Source organism: Serinus canaria, chromosome 3, assembly GCF_022539315.1.
Source record: "Serinus canaria isolate serCan28SL12 chromosome 3, serCan2020, whole genome shotgun sequence".
NCBI lineage: Eukaryota > Metazoa > Chordata > Aves > Passeriformes > Fringillidae > Serinus > Serinus canaria.
This window is the reverse complement of record NC_066316.1, coordinates 81,067,833-81,085,200: the sequence shown is the minus strand read 5'-3', so window position 1 is coordinate 81,085,200 and position 17,368 is coordinate 81,067,833. Positions and strand designations below refer to the sequence as shown.

Here is a 17,368-nt window from a genome sequence, read left to right as displayed (position 1 = left end):
CAACTTTGCCAAGTGCCAAGAATCTATCCTGATTTCTCTGACCAATTCCCACTTTTTATTCCAAACATCTGCAAATTTTGCTAGCACATTAGCTTTTTTTCCCCTCCAGAGTACAGGTAAAAATCAAAAATCAAAAATCAAAAAACTTGTGTGAAAAATTCCTGCATGCAAACAAACTTGATTTTTCTTGCCCAAGCCAAGATGAAAAAGGTTACCCACTGTCATAATAATGTCTTTGTACAAATTATAGGCCCTTGGCTTTATAACAATTGTTACATCAACACTTGTCAAGTCTCTATACTATTTAGCTTGATTTTAACTGCATTTGAAAACAATTAATTTAGAAAACTCTGCAACAGCAAGTCTAATCTCTCTTTGTTTTAGCCATATTAGCACTTTTCTGTCTTTGCTTGGCCTCACACAAATGAGTGAGTATGAACAAAGCTGTTAATCACAGGAAGAATGACAAGGTATAAGTAGTTAAATGGTTGCAGTGGGAGCCACAAACTACATAAGGGAATGAAGGAAGATTATACTTTATCCCAGGATGCATTAGAAAATGCTGGTTGGGCCTTACTGTGAGTCAACCACTAAAAGAGAAGGGTTGTAAAGAAGAAAACAACAGAATAGAGATCGCACGCTCCTTGCTGGAAGGGCACTGTGAAATGAACAATGCATTGAAAAAACTATCCAATGGCTGGCTGGCAAAGGAAATTAATACTACCTTAGTTTTACATTCCCATCCTCTACTTACACATAAGTTCCTGTATTAAAAATAAATAAATAAAATAGAAAGCAGATTAAAAAACCAGATGTTCCTAAGTGGTTATTAAAAAACACAGTATGAGAAACCACCACTTACTCCCAAATGATATTCCGGTTTTAAAATCAGAATTCTTCATACTTAATAATCAGTGCAAGTCAGTGTCTGAGAAAGCTGTGAATTTGTTGACATTTTGAAACTCATTCACAAATTTTATTATTTTAATTTGCTAACAATTCTTTTCTAACTGGTTCCAAACAAAATTAAGTGGCTTCTAGTTTTTAGTAACTGGGCTTATGTTTATATACTATGACCAGCCTCCAAGACTGATATGGTCTACTACCATCCAACCACCGAATGGCTGAGGTGGGAAGGAACCTGGATAGAGTGTTGTATTGCACTAAATAGTTATTTAGTTGTTTGCACTGGGTGTTTGGTAACTTGCACTGTTCACATTATTTGTATCCTATGACCACGTGGTTTCCCTCTTTCCCCCCCCCCCCCCCGCCAAGTGTCAGCCCTGGTGGTCTCTCCCCTTTTTTACCCCTCCCCTCGCCACTCCTCACTTGTATCCCATTGGCTGTGCTCCTTCTCCTCCACCCCCATTCCCCTGGGGAATAAAAGTCTTCCACCACCATGCAACACCCTCTTTCCCACCTGGGGAGTCGCCAGAATATGAGGCGTCTCCTTGCAAGTCAATAAACAGAGGACATCTGTCCCCACATGGAGAAGAGCGCTTCTCATCTTTTGCTATCCTCCATGTAAGATCATGTGGGCTAGGGTCCATAGCTAGCCAGAATGGACCCAAACAGCCTGTCCAGACATGGGTCTTACAATAGAGGTAATTATTCCAAGCCCCTTGCTCAAGCAGGGTCAGCTAGAGCAGGTTGCTCGGTGCTACATCCAGTCCAGTTCTGAGTCTCCAAGGATGGAGATTTCACAACCTCTCTGAGCAACCTGTGCAAGAGATCTCATCACCCTCCCAAAGCTGTTCTCTTACATTTAACTTGAAGTTCCTCTATTTCAGTTTTGTTTCATGACCTCCATCCTGTCAGGACGCACCAATGAGAAGAGTCCGGCTCCATCTTCATCGCATGCTCCAAGTATTTATAACCATTGATACTACCACCACCATCCTGCCCATGCCATGCTTTCTCTACTCAAGGCTAAACAAGTCCAGGTCTCTTGGCTCCTCCTTGTATAACAGATACCTCAATTTCTTCATCACCTTTCTGGTCCTTTGAGAGACCAGTTAACAGCTATGTTAACCAGTTAACAGATGGTCCATGTAGGTTTTTTCTTGAGGAGCTGGATCCAGCACCCCAGGTGTGATCTTATATGCCCTGAGTTGAGAGGAAAGAACACCCACATCCTAATGGCAATGCACTGCCTCCAGCAACCCAGGATGCTGCTTGGGTTTTATGTGCAAGGTCACATTGTGTCTGACCCATTCAGCACCAGGACAGCCAGGTAGTTTTCTCCACAGTTGCATTCCAGCAGTCAACTCCCAGTATCCACTGGTACATGAAGTCATTCCTCCCAAGGGACAGGACCTTTGCTCTTCTCTTTGTGAAAATTTATTAGATTCTTGTTGACCCATTTCTCCACCCTGTCAAGGTCCTCCTCAGTCATTCATTACTGCTGGAGTTCAGTTGTTTGACAAACGTTTTGTTCCGTCATCCAAGTTATTAACGAAGATGTTGAACAATACCGGCTCTTGCACCAGCCTCTGGAGTACACAGTTTGTGACTGGCTCCTGTGCCAGTCACTGGAATTCACTCTGCTGATCACGGCCCTTTGACCCCAGCAGTTCTGTCATATCTTTTCAGTTTGTCATTGAGAATGTTATGGAAGTCTGTTCAGAAAGCCATGCTGAACTCTGCATAAATAACATTCGCTCTTGTCCCCTTATCTCCAAGCCCTTCATCTCCTTTAAAAGGGTATTGGGCTAGTCAGGCATGATTTCTCCTTCACAAATCAATACAAACAACTCTTAACCATGTACCTGTCTTTTCCTACCTTGATCTCCAGAAATATTTGCTTCATCACTTGCCCGGGGACTGAGATGAGGAGGACCCACCTTTAGTTCTATAAAGTCTCCTTCTCATCCTACTTCAGGTCCACTATCCCTTTCAGCAGCAGGACTACTGTTCCTCCTACTGCTGATACACCTGAAAAACTTCATGTGTTGATTCATATCCCTCACTATATTTATTGCCAGAAGAACTCCAACTTCGTTACTGCAAAATCACAGAATGGCTGAAGTTAGAAAGGACCTCTAAAAATCATCCAGTCTAATCCTTCTTTGAAAGAAGGGCCAGATATTGCTCAGAATCTTGAATCTCTAGAGTTTAAAAAAACAAGTGGGATAGAGAAAAAACCTGCCATTCTTGACCTAAAGGCCCTAAATGTAAGATTTTTAATTCCTTTTTTTCATAAGGGCCACTCAGGAACTTAAAATGCAATTTTGTTTTTAAAATATTGCTTCTGCTGTCAAAATTCACTGCTGCCAACAACCTTAATCTTAAAACCACACATCTCAAAGTGTCAAAAACACCTTATTTGTTTGGTTTCCTGTGGAAGAATGTAAAAATCAAACAAAGCTGATGGAAGTGAAGTGGTGGGAGTTTTCAGTGGAACATACAAAAAAGCACAGATTTTCTCCCACTCAAAAGGCATGCAACAGGCACCAAATTAATGCCTTCAAAGTTTCAGAACTTCTCTAACTCGTTCACACCCCAAATAGAACAGGCAGCTCAAAGAAAAACAGAAATCTGTTAAAAGGATGATAAATTTGGGGGTCTGAAAGATACGGCAGTATTAGCCCTCTTTTTTTTTCCACTTGGCTTTCTTTCTACTTTCTAATTTTACCAAAATTATCAATTCTATCTCCTTATTTACATGGTCTTATCCTTGAATATGGAATATGCCTTAAAGATGCGGGATAGTAATCTGCCTTATCCACTAGCGAGTGATAAATCAAATTTAATTTTGTACCACATATAGGTTACATTTTTAAAATGCATACACAACCTTTCATTTTCTTCCTTTCTGTAGTTGTATTTAACTAATGGAAGTTCTGTTCTGACAACCAGAATCCAACTTCGTTCCCCTTCCAGTCACAAAAAAACAGAACCAGATTCAGAAGAATCCTGGAAGGATACCCAAAAGATATAATTCACTTACAACTCTTACCCTTATTGAATCAAGTTTCATTAACTTAAGAGGCTAGACAGGCCTCTAATGAAAACCACAGAATTCAGAGCCGTTAAAAATAGTAGTAGAGACTGCTAGACAATTCCTTTCACTCTCCAAGCTAGTAAGACTGAATGCATCAAGCATTCAGTTTGGTGCTGTTGCAGGCTTTTTTTTCTCCCTTCTTCAAAGACATCCAAGACCAAAAAAAAAAAAAAAACCAAACCACCAGCTTGAACTGAGTTCTATCTTCCTACCATTCCTCTGTTCAGCTTTCAAACTCTATATGGTATTCCAAGTCTCTTGACTTAGACATGACTGTCAACCAAGTAAAATGATTAAGCTCACTATGTTATCATGACAAAACTTGTCTCTGGTCAAATCATGAAGGTAAAAGAATATCAACTCTTAACTGGAGTATTTCTGAAAACACAAAAATTTTATATACACTTCAAACTTCCCATACAATATTCATTTGCTTGATGAAAGCAACTGCCAACCCTCCCTAATTCAGAGTGGTAAAAGGCGAGATATTTCAAGAGGCAGAAAACAAAAACAAATGAAAGCTACACAATCTTCCAAACTTCCCTGACTTCAGTAATACGTCACTTACTTTCACTATATAGTTCCATTGGTACTTTACTCAAAGTTCCATGACTTCTACCACTTATTTATTCTTGCACACTAACAAGTCATTTACTTTAGTATAACTCACTCTAGATTTGACTAAACATGTATAACAGGATGTTACTTTTACACAGATCTTTTAATAGAAATGCAGTCTTTGCCTTTATTTTCTTCCTATAGTTAACAAAATAATAGATTTGCACAAAGTACTGGGAAGCTAGTTTTTAGGCCTAAAGTATTTACTGTATTTCTAAAAATAGACATTTACATTGCTTTCAGAACCTGGCATTCTCTTTACAGCCAAAACACCAGTACCACTTAATAAACATACTGAAAAACATGTAAAATGCCTCAGAACTTTAATTGAGATTGATTAATCTGCAAAACTGAAATAATGGTTTTGGAAGGCAGAAATTTTTGCTGGTCAGGAAAAAAAAAAATCATCTTTGTCTGGGACAAACAGCCAGTCTCATTCAGATTCTCACACCCAAGCAGTCAGCTTTCCCAAGAGTTCTGAGCTCAAAGCTCTCAAAGGTTTATGCATAGGTTTATTTCTTTGTCAGCAGTTCCCAAAAATTACTGAAAAAGAACTCTTTTTCTCTTTCTACATCCACAAAAATGAGACTTTTAACAAAACAAATTAGCATATGATTTAGCTGCTTTTGCACTTTATTAAGCACTTCAGCAACTTTTTTATAAGATTTATTACACAAGTAACCCAAAGTGGACAAAGACTATTCCATATTCAAATTTTACTTTTCATCATGTTCTACAGATACCCTGTAGTTTTCAGGGGAAATATGTATTTGTACAGATTTATTTTAATCGGTATAAGCCAGCTACCTACAAGGCAGGTGACACAATATACATAAAAATAATTCAAAATAATACCCCATCAGTATCATCCCTGTATTGATTTATCATGTTAGGAAGTAAATTAACAACTTTGTACACTCACTGAAATGTAAGTTAAGCTTTCCTGGACAACAGAAGAATTTCAGTGTCTTTATTCTTGTTTCTTAAACACTAGTAGGTTATCTACCTGAAATACATACAGCTTGAAGAATAATAGGTTCTAACAGTTTTTTGGGGTCTTTTTTTACATAAAATATAGCCTTCCAAGGGGAAAACTGGAAGTTATTTAAGGAAACAGAAAAAAAAATTCTTATATAATTTATAATAGAAGTGTTATTCAGGCTCTTTATTTCATTGACAGATCAGAGTAGATAGAATAAGATACATCAAAAGTAAATGCTTTAGCATACAGCTCTGAACCAAATATCCCAAAAATTCAAATACACTTCACAGTAGAAAACATTCAGTTACCAGTACTTAGATGAATGTTTGGAAAAGGAAATTACTGGTCATGAAAAGTGGTATTTGAAATAACCATAATTTTGCAAACATTCAGTGCTCTGCAAAAGGTTCAATAAAAATAACATTTATTTAGAAAGCCTGACTTGTTCTTCTCTAAAAAGAGTCTGAAGGTTATTTTTCTTAACATTTTATTTCACTTCCACAGCAGTTCTACAGCTTTCTTTGAACTTTAGCTACCATGGATCTCATACACTGATCTTTTTCCCTTTAAAAAGTATACACCAACTACCATACACTGTGAGCTACAGTACAACATTAAACAGTCCTCAATCATTCTGATTCCTCCAACATGTTTTAACATTTCTTCACAAGAAAAGCTAAGCAACCACTAAAGAAATCTTAGCTATTAAAAAGCTCAGTCCTACAGTCACCTTGCAAAAATAGCCCGAGATTTTCCAAGATTATTATCATCAAGCCATTGCACAGCCACTCAAGAAGGGAATTTTCTAACCAGCAACAAGCATTTTCTCCTACACAGAGAGACACACAGAACAACACAGAAAATGCCCCCTAAGTGAATACAAAACTAGTGGCTCTAAACAAAACCACATTGAATGATGCAGGTGCTACATTAGGGTTTAAGTGAACCATTGCTGATCAATACACATACCAGCTCAGGAGTTCTTAAAACTCAGCTCTAAACAGCAAGCAAAACCACATTCTCATCCTACAGTCCAAGTATCTACAGAAATATCATGAAAAGCATGTAACTTGAGCTTTAAAATGGAAATGCTACTAGGACACTCAATACTCTGCCATCTACCAAGTCAAAATTGGCTCTGCTGAACCTGAGAGTTTAGCTATAGCATGGTTTTGCCCCAGCTGTTGGGAGAGAATGATAATTCTCTGGATTAGGTGTAATGGTGTGTATTTTGAGATTTGATTTTAAGTTCCTTCAACTGAAGAAAAAAATAAATACAAATAGCCCAAATTAACCTCTCTTGATTTTACATTTTATATGTGTTATGTGTATCTATTTAAATTCATTAAAAATTTAGTAGCTACCTAAAGTCTCCAAAAGGAGTTTAGCGATTGAAGAATTGCCATGGCAAGTTACCACATTAAAAAAGTCTCTGTTCCTAATAGTGTCTGCCAAACACATATTTGTATTGTGATACTATATACAGTGTATGTAAATGTATTTTTTCACATACTTTGTTATATATTAGTTTCCCAATATATCTGAAAATATTCTCTTTTGTTTGGCATATATTCTCTTTGTCTTTACAGCAGCAGCTACACCTGATCCAGAGCCAATCAACTGGATATTCTCTGCCCACTCTCATCCAACACTGCACATCTATCTGCAACCACCATTTTATTAAAAAAAACTAGTCCTTTTCTGGTGTAATCCACACAGACAATTTGGTCTTAATCATTCCCCCTTCAATGGACATCAATAGAGAAAGATGAAAAGATGCCAGTGATTCTGCTCATTTTTCTATACATGAAAAAAAGAGAAAGGGTGCTCCTGAAAGAATCTTCTAAAATATCACATCTTGATCCTTCTAGCAACTAAACAAACGTGTATCTTTGTTCTTAAAACATGAAAGCTAACAAACATTTCAGTGACCATGTGAGAGCTTAAAAATAAAAACTGGAATACCTCTGACCTCCAGCTTTCAATTTTTCAACAGTACAGACAGCACATGCATCCTTCATGATACAGCACCACAGAGAAAGCTAAAGGACAGCTACAAAATTAGTGAATGGACCAGACAGCAAAAAGAATAACTTCTACAAGAATCAATTTTTTCAAAGGTAACCATTACCAGTCTACATGACTTACTTTTCCTAACAATAGGTGTAGTCCTTGTTGCCCTATAATACTAATTATTTATCTACTGGCAGCCTTATTATATCTTTGAGAAAGTTTTGTTTGCATGTAGTCATTGTTTAAATACATTTCATTCAATTTCATACTTCAAAGACAAAATTTGCTTCAGAGAAAATTTTACAATAAATACAGAAACACAGCATCTTAATAAAAGCACTAGAAGTAAGGTATGTGACACTAACAAGGGCAAATATAAACAGAACTACTTTTATCTCTCACCATCATAATAATCAGTCACTCTGAGAGTTAGGTATTAAAATGGCAATGCCAGAATAAAATTGACTTACCTATACTGGGTGGACTGCCATAATTCACAGGGGACTCTGGAGGCCTTCCACAATGTAGTGCAGCAAGAGCAGATCCTTTCCATACAACATGTTTGCAACCTGTTTTTTAAAAATCACACCAAAAAACGAAGGCAAGTGAGCTTTTTCATGCAAAACCACAGGAAAGGTATGAAATATCAAGAACTCTCAAAATTCTCATGAAATTTTCATACTTTTGTTTGTACGAAGCAAAGACTGTCTGCCAGCCCCTAATAATGTCTGCACTCCAGGGACGCTTTGTGGAATTTCTTGCTCTAGAAGCGGTCCAAGTCGATGGCATATTTGAAGCAAGTGATCAGGTGCCAAGTGTCTGTAGTATTTCACCTATTACATCAAAGAGCAAACAGAACATTTGAGAAAGAACGTAATATTTTTGATGCATTACTGGTTTAATCTTTCCCCCCCAAAATTGTTACAAAAATTTGTAACAAAACTATAGGATATTAAAGGATAAAAAGGAATAATGACCTTTAAATACAATAATTTGTTCCAGCTGGTCCTAATTAATTTTTCTATTCAGCACATGCCATTTTAGACAGAGAACTGTTGGTATTTACTACTTTCTGTCTTCAAGGCACAACTGGTTACACTAATAAGCTCCCTTATAACCACAGTAAAAAAATGTAAAGTATATATTCAATATTACATTTAAGTAGTGGTCTGGTCAATTTAAGTTACTGTAAGATAAAGATGAGACAAAGATTGTAAAGACAGGAACACTTACTTATTTCAAGAATTACAAATACCAAATAATAACATAGCTTTGTAAAAAAAATCCAAAAGCATTTTGTCTCAATTTACCTAAGTTAAAACACCTTGAAACTTCACAACTGGCTTGATTTATTTTACATCTAAAGCTTTTAAACAAAAACGTTGGCTTAGGTAATTCAACTTTTAATTTGGTATATGTCTTCCCTATTGCATCTATAAACATGACAAGTTTTTGCAACAGGTCATAATTACACAGTACAAAAACAAGCACCTATTATCAGCAACATAATTTCTCATCACTTGATAATAAACCACCTTTAATGACTGCCAGATAAAAAGTTCTTTCTTTTGAACTACCATATTCTAGATCAGAGAACTGTCTTAAATAACAAGGGAGGAAAAATGCTTTTGAAATGTATGTGACAACAGTAAAAATCCTAGTAACATAAGGCTTTTGGTTAAGAAATAGCATTTTTAAAATGCAAAAGCTACTGTCAATTCAGACTATAACAAAAACAAATTTAAATAATAAATAAAGAGGGAGAATTGACTCAATTTATCCAATTCTTGTATAGAATTTGGCATGTAGTCGTTTTGTCCTTCATACAGCCTGAAATACATCTTCACAGTTTTACTTCACAGAGGAGGGGAAAAAAACAGCGAAATACTGAAGAAAAAGCTTGTGATGTTTTGTTATTCTGGAACTAGAGGAGGTCTTGACTGACTATTAGGCAGAAAGATGTTTCTGTATTACACCCAATTAACAGAATATACCTCATTCTTCATCAAATGTGCTCCTATCTTGCTGACACACCACAATCATTTCATGTACTCCAGCAGTTTGCTAACATAAAGAGTGCTGATGTCTGAAACTGAGGTTCTGGAAAAACCTTGCTTACACCAATAATTCCCGCCACCACCACAATCTCCTAGTGAAGGAGAGAAAGTTTTCTCTCTCCTGTCTTGGTCTAACAATGGCCAGCAGTTCAGCCTTCTGCAGCCACTTGCTCATTCTCACTGCAGTAGAATGGTGGAGAAAATCAGATGGGTAAAAGAGAAAAACTTGTAGATTGAAATAAAAACAGTTGAATAAGTAAAGCAAAATCTGCACAGCAAGCAAGGCAAAATAAGAATTCACTGACTACCTCCCATTAGCAGGCAAATGTTTAGCTGCTTCCTGGAAAGAGGGGTTTTCCTTCTGTGGATTATATTAAATTTGTAGAAAGCCTTGCAAACTGTCTGAATTCGGCTGACTAAAAGTTAAATAACTTGCAAAAATCACACAAGCAAAAAAAGTTTTCTTTAAAAAAACATTTTAAAAATTATTTCACTTAAATAAAATCGCAGCTCTTTGTAAAGATCAGTTAATTTAAAATTGCTAAATTCAATATCATCAGACATGCACACAGAAGAGTGGCAAAAATAATTCAGAATTATTATTATAAGAACAACTAATCAGACTATCAATATGCTTTTTTTCTGCTTAAAGAAGTCACCACAGTCAAAATACATTCATGAGAGCTCTAAAATATCTACATAGCCATAAGAAGTTAAGAAGCTGTATACACTTTTGCCATCAACAGCCCTGATACATTTCCTTAGCTTTTGTTCTCCTCTCTCCTATCAAAAGGAACACAAAACTTTAACAAACACTACTCTTTGCTTAACTCCACCTGAATTCACCATTATCATCTGCAGAATATGAATTCATCTTACAAAGATTAATAACTACTGAGTTTTTTGGTTTAACCATGAATAACACAACTAAACACATAATACAGTTGACATTTTATCCTGCTCAAGATCCTACAATTTTATACATCCTAAGAAATGCACAAAATCTAAAGTAAATGAAGTAAATAATCTTTGACACATTCCAAAACTACAGCAAGCTGACATCTTGAGTCATATTTCTCATGATTTGTCATCAGCCATGTGCTCACTTTTTATTTTAGCAGAAACTAGGTAGGCTCAATTCCTCTTGCAGTTTTTAAAGCAAATGTTTTGATAAGAGGTATCTGTCTGTTTTGTTCTTGATCATCTGTATTAAAGATCTCAATATATACCTTACACCCACGCTACAGTCTCTTCTCATTTAAGTCCATTCGTGTGAAAAGAGCTATTTATGACACATTATGCAGTAGATGTGTGATGCTTCTTCACAGTATTTGTCTATGTAATCATAGTTCACTACTAAGCAGCATTTGCAGCAGCTCATTAACAAACTGATTCAACAATACTTAGGAGCTGTACGCTTTGCCAAAACAGAAGCGGCATTGCCCATTTAAATACTTGTCAGTTGCAGGAAGTTTATAAAGCTATTTCATGAACCATGCACAGTTAACATTCGGCTCTCATTTTCCTCTATAAAGCTAAAGTACACATAAGAAACTTAAATAAAAAGATAGGCTTCGTTTCTTTGTAAAATCAGATAAGAAAACTTTATTAAATAAAGTCTTTGTTGGGTCTGATTTTTTTTCCTTTTCTTCTTTACCTAACAAATAAAATGTGGAACTTGAATAGCTTATTAAAAACAGGCTATTAATTTTCTCCAGGTAACATAATTTCTTTATTAAAAAAAAAAAAAATTTCTTTATCTACTCCAACTGCCTGACCACTTTAGGGCTGACCAAAAGTTAAAGCACAGTGTTAGAGGCACTGTTCAAACGTCTCAGCCTGCAATAGGTTTGAGGCTTTGACTGTCTCTCTGGGAAGTCTGTTCCAGGGCTAATTCGTATGTGCAAGTATTATGGTGGAAGTAACTAATTAAAAAACTGTGTAACAGAAATTCACCCAATTTCTCCATTTTGAAAAAGGAAAAATGAGAATATCAGAAAAGATAACCACAAGCAGGTAGCAACAAATCAAGACAGGAAAAGATAATTTTATCTAATACATTAAACTAAGATTATTCAGATTGTTACATGGTGCAGCCTACCAGGAAACAACTCTTGCAGTAACAAACTGCAAAAAGAACCTAGAATCAACAAAAATATATCTGCATGCAAAAAATAAAAATCCAGAGTACTTTCAAGTCAGATTATTGAAACAAAACAAAATAAATAAATTTTTGTTTTAATGGTAACTTTAGAAGCTTTGTCAGAAACAGAAAAGCTCAAGACAATGCAGTATGAAATTTGAAGTGAACAGAATGAAAGAACAGAATAAAAAAAAATTGGTTTGATATCAATCTCTGATTCCAAGAGAGAAAGGAAAGCAAAAGGAAAAAAATAACAGATGTACAAGTATTTAAAATTCTAAATGAAAGTGAAAACTGGACTCTACAAACAGGAATTTTAAATTTATATGCCAAAACTGTGATGTCAAACAGCATAAAAAGCACAGGATTTTTTCTCTGCCAGTCTCAGCTGAAATTCTAGCTGTTTTTCTTCCTTGCCCTATTAGAATTTCTTCAGTGTCTAATTCTGTCTGTTCTCCCAAAAGAAATGCCTAGAAGATGTGCTTTCAAGCTAAAATAATAAACCCTCTTTTTGTTCTCACAGTCTTTTCACATAAGTTTACACTTTTTAACCATTACTATAACATAAATTAAACTCTGTTAGTAAGTACAAAATTTTCAGATCTTAAGCATTAAATATTATTTTCTAGAAAATCAGAAGCAGCATTACCCTCAAACCTCCCCCTTTACCAACTACCCCCAACTTCACTTATTCCAAACAAGCAGCACGGGAATACACAAAATGCAGCTACACACCTATCTGGACTAATGTACAAATCTTTATCACCTTTGAAATACACCTAAGTGCTTATATTTTCATTCTGCATGACTCTGCAGCATAATTCAGCATCAGAATCACAATGAATAAAACAAAAGAATTGTGATTTCACCTAGAGCCTTTAGTTAAATTTGCAATACGTAATGCAGTTATTCACCACCAGTGTTTTAGACATCAAGTAAAATATGACCTTATTCTAGTGCTGCAAATACTCTGCACACTGAAACATTCTCTCAAAAATAGTTTCCCCCCTCACCCTGCTCACAGTCAGCATGTTCAGCTACCAGGTTGGCTGTAAATATGTTTCAGAAAAACACATTTCCACACAAGGACATTTAACAACAAAACCTGCATCAGTCAGCTACCTATATTCCAAGATGTAAGAGCTCAGTCTTACTAACACCAACAGCTATCCCACCTTAACCACCCTGCTATGTAACGTATTACCCAAAACAAGCCCCAAATTGAATTACAGTAATTGTTGTACTATATCAGACCATCAATCTAATAGAGTACCATGTACCAGAAGCTACTGCCTTATCGCTTTAAAATTAGAAATTGCAATGAAATGCAATAGTTTTCTCTGAAGAATTCTTTTTTCTTTTTTTTAGGGTGGAGATGGGGGGTGGTCTGGGGAGACAGGGCAGGGACAACCAACAACAGGGAGGGAGAACCATTTTCCCCAAAACATATTTATTTCTTGTATACTTTCTAATTCTGCTTGAGCTAAAACTATATGAGTATTTAACCACTATTTCCAATCAGAATGACTATTATTTTACTGTGAGATTTCTCTTTCTCTAATTAAATACATCTATATGAAACCAGCCATCCCAAGAAAACATTACTTTTTCAACTATTTAATGCTTTTAATAGGTGTGAGGCCAGAGCAGATAAAATCAAGCCTTACTATAAACAGTGTGCCACAAGCTTACCGCATGAGAAGGGGTGAGCAGAGGCAGCATTTTTTGCCTTATGGACTAAGATGTTCAGCTGTGCCTGTTACTGTTAAATTACCTGTAGTTGTTTGCCTTTGCTAAACCTGTGGGTTTTGTTGGGCTTGGTGTTTTTTAGACTAAAGTTGCACTTTAGGAACTTGATATTCCTTTTCATCCCATCTCTCAACAGTGTTTCTTAGCCTCAGTTTGAAAGAACTAGCACAAAACAGTTGGCTTGGCCAATTCTCTTGATTATCTGTGCAACAAACAAATGTGTGGTGCTACCCACAACAAACAAGTGTTTCCCCATATCAAAATAAAAGTTTGAACAGAAAGGTTTTAACATCACCCAAGTTCTCAACTATGGGAATAGTCAGTAGAGTAGAAGCACTTGTCTTTTAGAACTCAGAGGAGATCATTTAAGTTCACATTTGTCCAAAAGAAGCACTGTTAATGAGACCAAAAATCTGGCTAAGGATAACAATCAGAATACTTCAAGTTTTCTTAGCCACAGTGCCAAGTTTTTCAAAATATTGTATAGATTGTCCCCAAAATACTGTTAATAAAATCTAGGTGATAATGCAGCTCTCTGATTCAATTCAATTTTGCTCCCTATTCCTTTGAATATTTTTACAGAACTAGCCTAATTTCCTAAATACATCAACCACTTATTATCTGGTTACTTATTAAGAAACAATTTCTAAATAGTAACCACAATTCTGCCTAGAAGACTTAACTACTACATGGACAAAGAAACACAGTATCAATGTACTTAGTGTCCCAGTACCACAGATACTCTTTGTAACTTCTTGTAGGTTTGCACCACAAAAAAAGAACTGTGGAAGGGCCTGAAAAAAGTGTTTTGTAATTTTCACTTGAAATCATTTTTAATAATTGTGGGTTGGAGAAGAGGAAGGCACAAATGTCAGCAAAACAATCAACAGTTCCTGAGACCAAGACATACTGCCCAATAAACATATTGGGCCATCCTATTTGGTGTGAAGTCCCAGCTTTCTCCCTCCTCTATCACGACCACCATCACCACCACTGTGAATAAAATTCTAATTCAACAGAGAAAATGACAATTACATTAATATTCTGGATAAAAAAATTAGCACAATAGTTGTGATCATCTACACTATGATGCTTGTACCATAGAAGACCTTAAAAACAAAACATAAAACCCAAAAAACCCCACAAAACACACACACAAAAAAACCCTGCAGTATTCCCTATGGTAGCTCTAAATTGTCAAAGTGAATCTCAACAGTTGGTTTCACTCAGATGAAGTCTACATTTCTCCCAAAATAAGCAACTGCAACACATTCTCCAACCCCTCCACACCCACTCCTATCATCTCCCTCATGGTGGGGGTAAGACCCATGGTGTAACACACAAAGAGAGCTGAGCCATCTTAAAATTACTATTCATTTTTGAGACAGGTCAGCTGCCTCATCCAACTAACCACACATTTGGATGAGCACTTGTGCCTACACAAAGGATGCAGCAGAAATGCACAGCTTTCATCCACAGCATACAATTAGAGCAGCTACACCCATAGGGAAACTGCAACATGAAAAAAAAAATTACCCTGGAGTCAAATGATGCACCAAATCTTGCTCATGTAACAAAGGCCCTTACAAAGGTGTGGAAAAGCTTAAAAACGTAACACAATCCTTAAACATCTTAACCACAACGTCTAAACAATTCACAGGGCTGCTGTTAAATGAGCTGTTTAACTCTTAAAATTTCTCAGTTTCCGTTCCCCATAGTGAGAAAACCTCAATCTTTCAAAAGAGAGAAAAGAAGCTGTCCTACAATTTGCAAGTTTTCACAACAAAAGCAAATACACAAAACATCCTGAGATCTGTTACTGAAGAGTCCCACCATCCTTGGTAGATCTATGTTGAAAGCAGCCTACCAGGGACTCAATTGTCACAGGGTCTTAGGTTATAGCACAAATAGAAATCTTAATACTGGCAATATTAGAATGAGATCAGGTTCTTATTTCACTGTGAAATAAGAACCTACACTATCAAAGCCATATTCAAGTTATTAATTCCACACAAACTGACTGTAGAAAAATATAATATAGAAATATTGAAATTCAAGAAAAATCTCTTAAGAATGTAATAGTAGTATAACAGCATTTCTAAACTCATGTATTTGCCTGTAGCATTACAAGCATGCACAGCATGGTATTAGCTTATTTAAGAAAATGAAACATTTACTTTCACAGGCCAAACAGAAAAATGAAAGTAACTTGCAAGACAAAAATTGCAACAGATTTATCATTATTTGCACAAATTAAGTAACAGAAATAAAACATCTAGGGCTGTGAATTCCAGTCTAATAACAAAAAGTTAACTCAAATAAAAATTCTTAAATAAATGCTTTCAAATGAGGACAAAATCAGAAATATCACCTCTTGAAAATATAATAATATATATTAAATGAATTATTTTGCAAAATATGTGTATAATAAAAGGCACGATTTTGTACACAACATAAAAGAAGCTTGCGATTAAATTTCCTCCCAGTTACACAGAGCCCTTATTCCTTCCCAGAGGAAAAGTCAAACATCTAATACTACATTTACTGGTAATTTTATTTTTTAGACTTTTATCCCTTCAGACCTCTCTACAAAGTTTAGTGAAAGTTTAGGGCATTCATGTCTGAGAAAGGGTATCAAAACATGGCAAAACATGTCATCCTGAGAAGGAAGAGTTGGTATCTTAACACTGGAAAAATTAAAAAGAAAAAAACAAACAATGTTAGTTCAGTAATTCTCTATCTCAAAAGCTAAGAATCCTTTGGTTTGAGACAAATAGGTTTCTGTTTAATGAAAGAGGACACAGTGAAAAACTCTTATTTTGTACAAAATGTAACTGTCATGCTGCAAATACACTTCCGTGCCAGCTTTCACATGCCTAAAATGTCAAGTAATACAAAGTTCACACAGCTTTGACAACTGAGCCAAGAACAAATACAGGATGGAGAGAAGCATCAAGAACAAAGTAACCAATTACATACACACGCCCCCCCCCCCCCCCCCCAAAAAATCTAGGTAGGGAAAAGGTGGGAAAGCACTTAGAAATGTTTATTAGGAAGTCTAAGGAAACTTGGTTATAAATGGAAGACTAGGAAAAGAAAAAGGACCTAGTCAGCCTCACCTCTCTGAATATAAGTATCCAGCATCAAGTTCAAGTTTTGAGGAAATACATCTTATGTCATTACATACCCATGCTAACTAAATTGGTATTTACCTGCATTCCACAAAGAAAAGACGTTTCTTGGAAAGGGTCTGAATAAACTTATTTCTCACCAACTCTCCTTATTTCAAGCTTTAAAATGTCTTTTTTCCTCACTTTTCCTTTCTTCACATCCTTTTATATTCTGACTATAGAGAAGAAACTCAAATTCATGCTACACTAAGACTGTACCTCCAAGTCTTTATGATTTATAGGATAAAAGAAAAAAGTTATTGCTAAGTTTTACAAAGCAACTTCTTGAAATGGGTAAAACAGCCTCACAGCCTTACAAATAAATAAGTAAATAAGAACAGCATAATATATCATGCACTTTGAAATTCCCAGTTGAGTTTCTTCATATTTGATTTCAAGAAAGTTAAAAAGTACTTGTATGTATTCTCATGTTTTCCACAAGCTAATTGCTGTCAACTCTTCCACACCATACACATGAAAATGCCTGTGCCAATGCAACTCCTGCTACAGAAAAAAAGCAATGCTGTAAGTAAATCTATTCTAATTACAGTAAATACCTATGCTTCATACTATAACATTTGTTATAGAATTTAAAAAAAATTATATGGCAACAGTTTATCAGACGCATTACAA

At 35.7% G+C, this 17,368-nt stretch overlaps 1 protein-coding gene across 3 annotated transcripts in view; it reads right to left on the bottom strand.

Annotated features, from left to right (window-relative positions):
- PHIP (pleckstrin homology domain interacting protein) overlaps positions 1-17,368 on the bottom strand; it is a 108,197-nt gene that overhangs the window by 88,755 nt on the left and 2,074 nt on the right. For all 3 annotated transcript variants that reach the window (XM_030235558.2, XM_050971934.1, XM_050971933.1), the window contains exons 5-6: positions 8,299-8,449; positions 8,087-8,185 (exon numbers count right to left, since the gene is read on the bottom strand). In XM_030235558.2, coding sequence (XP_030091418.2) covers positions 8,087-8,185; positions 8,299-8,449 — 250 coding nt within the window. The remainder of the gene's footprint in view (positions 1-8,086; positions 8,186-8,298; positions 8,450-17,368) is intronic.